This window comes from Eucyclogobius newberryi, unplaced genomic scaffold, assembly GCF_026437365.1.
Source record: "Eucyclogobius newberryi isolate DKJ021-1_F unplaced genomic scaffold, fEucNew1.0.hap1 SCAF_5, whole genome shotgun sequence".
Classification (NCBI taxonomy): domain Eukaryota; kingdom Metazoa; phylum Chordata; class Actinopteri; order Gobiiformes; family Gobiidae; genus Eucyclogobius; species Eucyclogobius newberryi.
The window spans coordinates 35,526,877-35,534,467 of NW_027316167.1; the positions used below are offsets into that span (position 1 = coordinate 35,526,877).

The following is a 7,591-nucleotide window of genomic DNA, read 5'->3' on the forward strand; positions in this document are numbered from 1 at the left end:
ACATGCTCAGTTAGGGCCTCACTTCTCTTCTGCACATGCTCAGTTAGGGCCTCACTTCTCTTCTGCACATGCTCAGTCTGGGCCTCACTTCCCCTCTGCACATGCTCAGTTAGGGCCTCACTTCTCTTCTGCACATGCTCAGTCTGGGCCTCACTTCTCTTCTGCACATGCTCAGTTAGGGCCTCATGGGCCTCACTTCTCTTCTGCACATGCTCAGTTAGGGCCTCACTTCTCCTCTGCACATGCTCAGTTGGGGCCTCACTTCTCTTCTGCACATGCTCAGTTAGGGCCTCACTTCTCTTCTGCACATGCTCAGTTAGGGCCTCACTTCTCTTCTGCACATGCTCAGTTAGGGCCTCACTTCTCTTCTGCACATGCTCAGTTGGGGCCTCACTTCTCTTCTGCACATGCTCAGTTAGGGCCTCACTTCTCTTCTGCACATGCTCAGTTAGGGCCTCACTTCTCTTCTGCACATGCTCAGTTAGGGCCTCACTTCTCTTCTGCACATGCTCAGTTGGGGCCTCACTTCTCTTCTGCACATGCTCAGTTGGGGCCTCACTTCTCTTCTGCACATGCTCAGTTAGGGCCTCACTTCTCTTCTGCACATGTTCAGTTAGGGCCTCACTTCTCTTCTGCACATGCTCAGTTAGGGCCTCACTTCTCTTCTGCACATGCTCAGTTGGGGCCTCACTTCTCTTCTGCACATGCTCAGTTGGGGCCTCACTTCTCTTCTGCACATGCTCAGTTGGGGCCTCACTTCTCTTCTGCACATGCTCAGTTAGGGCCTCACTTCTCTTCTGCACATGCTCAGTTGGGGCCTCACTTCTCTTCTGCACATGCTCAGTTGGGGCCTCACTTCTCTTCTGCACATGCTCAGTTAGGGCCACACTTCTCTTCTGCACATGCTCAGTTAGGGCCTCACTTCTCTTCTGCACATGCATGCTCAGTTAGGGCCTCACTTCTCTTCTGCACATGCTCAGTTAGGGCCTCACTTCTCTTCTGCACATGCTCAGTTAGGGCCTCACTTTTCTTCTGCACACGCTCAGTTGGGGCCTCACTTCTCTTCTGCACATGCTCAGTTACGGCCACACTTCTCTTCTGCACATGCTCAGTTAGGGCCTCACTTCTCTTCTGCACATGCATGCTCAGTTAGGGCCTCACTTCTCTTCTGCACATGCTCAGTTAGGGCCTCACTTCTCTTCTGCACATGCATGCTCAGTTAGGGCCTCACTTCTCTTCTGCACATGCTCAGTTAGGGCCTCACTTCTCTTCTGCACATGCTCAGTTAGGGCCTCACTTTTCTTCTGCACACGCTCAGTTAGGGCCTCACTTCTCTTCTGCACATGCTCAGTTAGGGCCTCACTTCTCTTCTGCACATGCTCAGTCACAGGTTTATTCAGGTGGTTTGAGTTTGTCCTCACGTGCAGAGCTCTAAAACAAGCTGCTGTCCGCTCTGTTCTAAAAGCTCATGTTAGAGCAGTGCTCTCTGCCGTGACTATAAATCATATAATTTGCCTATAAAATTGTTATCAGACTTATAACAATGGTGTTAGGTGAACTTATAATATAATTAGGCCAGGGACATGCATTTAGGGGCGGCAGGGGAGGCAGGGCCTCACCTGTCAATCTTGGGGGGGAAATTAAATTAAATTAAATATAACCTCTACATAACATTGCATACTTATTAACAGTAAAGAAAACAACAAAAAAGAGAACAGAACTATATAGGTCAAATTAAAACAAAGAATAACTTTATTAGCATAGTTCTTTAGTCTGTAACAGAAAAGTGCAATAAAGTGATCACAAATTGTTATAATAATATATAATTGATTATTTCAACTGTAAATATTTTTAACCAACTAACTCTGTGATTCTAAAATAGTGGTGTGCACACCATTTGATACTAACAAATAAAATTAAATAAAATCAATAAATAATATTAAATTCAAAATGATCAGCAACATTAACTCAGGAGCACAACATATAAAACAATTCAACCTAAAGAACTATTTTTTGACATTTTGCATAACAAGGTCAAACTGTGAAAAACAAAAACTCAAAAGATTATTTTGGAAAATTAAATCAAATTTTTTAACATAAAAGCAAAATAAATGAATGCCTCAATGGCTAACTGTGCATTCATCAAGTTGGATGATTGCGATGAGTGCGCATGCCCCTCCCCCGTGCGGACTGATACAACACACACGTGCGTTTGTTTATTAGCGCGACGGATCGCATCACATCTACGTGTACGTGTCTGGGCATCCTATCTCACGAATCTTGGATAAATAACGCTTTTTGTGAGGGTCTGACAACCTCGCAGCATATTCAGAAAGTCCATAATTTGTAGAAAGCTCCGACATCACAGTGCGTGTACCGTGTATCCGTGTGCGTATCAGTGTGTTCTTGCCGTCCGCAACTGAATCACGTGACGGCGTGACGTCAGGTGCACGTCCTCTATAAGCAAGCCCACACCAGCCCGCCGCCTCTCCCCGCGGGCAACACCAGAGAAGTGAAATGTCCAGCCCCTCTCGAGGAGATGGGTTCCAAAGGCTGACTATATCTAGTCGATACCGCTCAACCTCCCGCACAAGCTCAGGTTCTTTTCCACCCAGCAAGGTGACATTCCATGTCCCCAGAGTTAGCTTATGTGTCCGGAGATCTGGTCGTCGAGGCCCCCGCCATCGACTGCCGCCGAGATCACACTGCACCGGCCCCCTACGGATCCTCCTGCGGGTGGTGGGCCCACGGGAGGACCTTATAATCCAGTGCGCCTTATAGTGCGGAAAATACGGTATTTATTATTTTTTAATAAAATCAATGAAGTATTTTTAACTTGATCTATTATCCAAAAACATATATATCTAAATGCAGTTAGTCTCACAAACTTGAGGAACAGTCACATGTGAGACCACGAGAATGAAAGAAAATGTAAGACAGTCTTGAGCCAGGGTCTCACAAAGACAAAGAGGATTCTAATAGCCCATAAAAATTCTGAATAGGCTAGCTCGGTAGATACAAGGGGGAGTTTCTGTTGAAACAAACAACTCTTTCTACTTCAGGAAGGCTCCGCCCAATGGGCGGGTCTTACCACAGAACAGTATTAATATCGGAGTTCTCGATCTAAATTCTGTTATTGACAATGACTCTTGGATGAGAGTCGAAACGTCTATTTTTTTCTAACGGAGTCTAGATGACTACAACTGAAGCTTTTTCTACTATAAGACAGTCTTGATTACAGTCTTAATAATCGTAAATTGTGATGTTTTTTCTCACAATAATCGTAACACTAAAGTCTGATATTGTGACGTCCCTGTTCCACACATGGGCTGAATTGTGTGAAATGGGTTTCTTTTTTACTCTGCCGAGGTAGATTTTAATTTTTAATTTTTTTTTTATTATGGACATAGCATTGGATGAACCAGATGCAATGTTTAAAGTGTTATAGCAGAATATGCTCATTTTCAACACCTGTCCATAGGGCCAATTTAGAGTTGCCAATTTTTACCTAACACATGCATGTCTTTGGACGGTGGGAGGAAGCCGGAGAACCCGGAGAGAACTCACGGTAAAACGGGGTGAACATGCAGACTCCACCCAGAGAGATCATGTTGGTCTGGTCTGGGAATCGAAACCATGATCTCCTTCTTGGGAGGCAAGAGCGCTGTAACTGTAACAAGATAAATAGGAATGACACCGAGGCCAATAGACCAAGTGACAAAGGAAAGCTTTGAAGTTAAAGGTGACATTTCTATGGAGACAGACATCTCTTAGGTTAATGTTGCACATGTGCAGGGCCCTGACTGCGACGTTAAATGGAGTGACATTTTAGCAACTTAATAATAATCTATATTTCTTATGTTTATAAGCTGAATCACACACATGCACATGCACCCCAAACAACCACTTTTGAGTGAAAAAAATTAATAAAGATGAAACCCTGGATCATCTCCCCTGGTGCATTCTTATCGATGCCCCCTGGTGGTCACAACCTATAAACCACATAATTACCACATAAGCCACATAATCATCATATAAACCACATAATTTGCGTTCACCAAAACACACCTTTTAAAGATTCCTTTTTTCACTTCTGTTGAAAGTGCTAGAGACGAGGTGAGACATTCTGTTTAATACTTCAAACTGATTTACGAATTTAAACAACAGCGAGGAAACAGGGCACGTTTTTTGCACATTAAATTTATTTTGCTAACCCTAACCCAAGTTGAGGAAGTCTTTCTTAAATTAATGAACCCCAAACAGGTTACCTCTTACTTGTAATACCTGTTACAAGTTGGCTAACTGGTAACTGTTTTAAAAATCAACATTGTGTTCTAAATGGGTAGATTGAAAGAGAATCAGGACAGTTTTAACAGTGCGGCTCTGGTTTTGTAAAGTCTGCCCAGAGCTGCCATCGGTCCGTATGAGATTCCAACGTCGTGGCTATGATTCGTGAGTACTGACATCTGTTGTACTGCAGCGGGAACACGTTGAAAGCTCTGGAAATAGGCGGGTCCCTGGGGGACAGACCCAAATGCCGCATGCACATCCCCAAGTAAACGTCCTCGATGTACAAGGCCTTCACCTCCCGCGACGCTTCCACCAGCTTCTTCGGCAGATCCAGGGACAGGACGTAACCTAGGCCGAGCACGTATGGCGGGTAGATGTTTTCGCCGAAGACCTCAAAGGGAACGAACCATTTGGAACTTTGGTATCGGTGAACATGGGCCGCCCGCTCCACCAGCCCAGTCAGATAGTTATTATTTGGGGTGTTTTGAAGCATTTCCATCAGTTTTGGTAAGTTCAAAAACATATCTGAGTCAATTTTCATGGCGTAGAAAGCTTGGTGACAGTATATGTCCAACCACTCCAGCATCACCATCGTCTTAATCGTCAAGTTTTTGTAACAATCAACAAAATCGCTTTGAATTATATCCTTATGCTGTTTGCTTTCCTCTAATATCTCCTTTTCACCCATTTTCCCAAGGCCCAAGAGAAAAAACAAAGCTACGTTTTTGCCCAATATGACTTTCTTCGCTCCCCAAGTGTTGCGAATAATCTGGCGATCCTCTTTATTTTGAGGTGCCACAGGAACAACCAAAACCAAAAAGGGTTTCAATTCATCACACCCCGTTGGTTCGTTAATGATATAGTTGTACTTGTAAGGATATTCCACGAGGTACGGCCCTGGGGATATATATTTAGGAGGAGATGGAAGAGGCAATAGGATCGTCTGTGCTACAGTGGGCGCCATCTTGGTTGTAGTCATGCTCAAATTGTAGAAGAGCTGTTTCAGAGTTGTGTTTTGTTGCTTAATTTGAGACGTAGTTTGGAGATAGTGAGACCACAGCTGATATGTCCAGGTGGAGGAGTTTTCTGTCAAATTTAGGCAGTACAAAGTAAAGAAAGTGCAGAAGAAAAACAGAATGACAAGGGGCTTTCGATAAGAAATACAGCACAGCTTCCTTTCTGCGGGTTTCCCTCCGTCCTCCATCTCTGCCTGTAAGAGATAAAATAGATCTTAGGGCAGGACAATGTGGCAATGCCATTATTTTTCATCCTTTGTAGAAAAGTGCACTAACTTTTCTAGTGGAGGGTCCACCGCCTGCTTCTAGGCGAGATACTAAAGGCAACACTCTTTTAGGCATTATTACCAACAATGACGAGTCAGGAGGAAAGAGGTTGAGGCACTCACAAAGATTATAGACTTTAATTAATTGCTTTTTGCATTATATATAGCACCTTTCATGACACCCAAAGTGCTTGACAGTCACTCACACACTCACCAGATTCTTTCTAAGCCATGTGTGTTTAGTGTCTTCTTGCCTTAGGACACAATGACAGTTTCCTCTAGCGCCAATCTTGGACCTGACAAATTGTTCTGAAGGATTCTTTGATGTCTAAATTTAAACTTGATTTAAGCTTTAACTCTGAGTAAAAGGGGTTGAAATGCAATTGTTTTGAGTGAAATCTAGTCCAACCAAATTAATCAATTTAAACCTGGCCATTTTTAGATTTACATGTCCCAAATATGGGCATTTTTTACTGTAAACTACAGAGGACGTTTCCAATTGATATTGCATAATGTTAGATCTATCCCATTCACCTGCAGTGCCTCGCCTTAAATGTAAAATAATATAGACAAACCCACTCTGTAACAGAATAACACAATATCTAGTACTTATGAGATAAGCTTTACAAAAGGTTTTGGCAAACTTAAACATTATCACGTTATTAATTTATTACTCCGTTTCTTCCTTGACTTCAGTTTTATGAGAGATAACTCTATTTTCGGGTCCATTTTTACAAGTTTTAAAACGGGTTGAAGCTTAAAACTACGACAAGAAATGAGTTAACTGAACTGAAATAGTGCCGCCACTGCTCACAGGGAAATACTAGTTGTTGGAGAAACTGGGGTTGCCAAGTCTGCCGTCATTATCATGTGTTTCGGGACTGTTCTCTTGTTCATAAATACTGAGACGACAGACCTCCCACTGGATTTCAGAGCTATGTACTCGGGCCTCAAAACTCCTGCCATGGACACAATAAATGGATAACTCTGGAGTGTTGTTCTGGCAGCAGGAAAAAAGGCAATGGATGACTCAAAGTGAACCGACAGTTAAGGACCGGACCTGGACAAAATTCAACAGACTCTGGACTAAATGCCAGACTTTACATCTAGGACTATATTTGTTTGTTTTGTGTCGATGAATTTGTTTCTGTTTTTTTTGTATGAAATTTGTTTGTTGTATGAAAAATTTGAAAAAAAAAGTAGTTTTTGTATTTTTTAAACTGAGGCTTGAGGGTAAACCAGGCAAACTGTCTAGTTAAATGTATACAATGAGGTCATGTAAACCCTTTAATTGTTGCCCTTACCTGTTTGTGAGACGCGTTCAGGCCCCTCGCTCTGATTGGCCGGTGCTGTCCTCGGCTGGTCCCTGATTGGCTGGGGCGGACTGGTTTATCAGCTGCTTTTTGGACATGTTCAAACTTTTCAGCTTCGCCTGGATCCGCTCTTAAAGTCTGCAAACAAAAGCATCCACAACACTGCATTACACCTCACAGGCACAGGCAGGTTCAGGAGAGGAAAAGGTTAGGGAAGGATATACTACAACTTTATTTGACTACTTTGTAAACAACGTCAAGGAATAAAATTTGTTCCTGAATGTTTCCTGATACAGTGTCATGATCAGTCAGATCTGAATCTCCACCTGGGAAGCTCCAAAACCACCAAAAAGTGCTCTTTGTTGTTACACAATTTAAATATTGAAGTTAAGTCTGTAGATTATTGTTTTTACATTATTATTTATGATGGCACCGCCGCAAGTGTCTGTTTACGAAATATTTGTCTCGTAAATTATGAGCGCGAGACACTTCTGATCATTCGGGCTGTGGTTTGTCACACGTGGGTCCTGATCACGCAAATCGAGGCAATAAAGGGCAGAAGTCAAGCCCGGACCGGGAGCGTCGGGTCCCGGGCGGAAAAGCAGAACCAGCCGCGGGGGCCGTGACCCGGAGCCGCCGCGGGACGTCACACGCGAGCGTCGGAAACACCGGGGCACGTGTCGGTCTGGACTCGGAACACGTCCAG

The 7,591-nt window shown here is 43.5% G+C and overlaps 1 protein-coding gene across 1 annotated transcript; it reads right to left on the reverse strand.

Annotated features, from left to right (window-relative positions):
- Nucleotides 1-4,333: 4,333 nt before the first annotated feature.
- On the reverse strand, nt 4,334-7,004 carry LOC140381281 (beta-1,3-galactosyltransferase 5-like). Its single transcript, XM_072465316.1, has 2 exons — nt 6,877-7,004; nt 4,334-5,500 (listed from the first exon to the last, which is right to left on the reverse strand). Exon 2 carries the CDS (start codon nt 5,492-5,494, stop codon nt 4,370-4,372), a length of 1,125 nt encoding a protein of 374 aa, XP_072321417.1. The 5' UTR covers nt 5,495-5,500; nt 6,877-7,004; the 3' UTR covers nt 4,334-4,369.
- Nucleotides 7,005-7,591: the final 587 nt, after the last annotated feature.

Excerpts from the sequence above, each read along its gene's own strand:
- LOC140381281 (XM_072465316.1), bottom strand. The coding sequence starts at position 5,494 with ATGGAGGACGGAGGGAAACCCGCAGAAAGGAAGCTGTGCTGTATTTCT.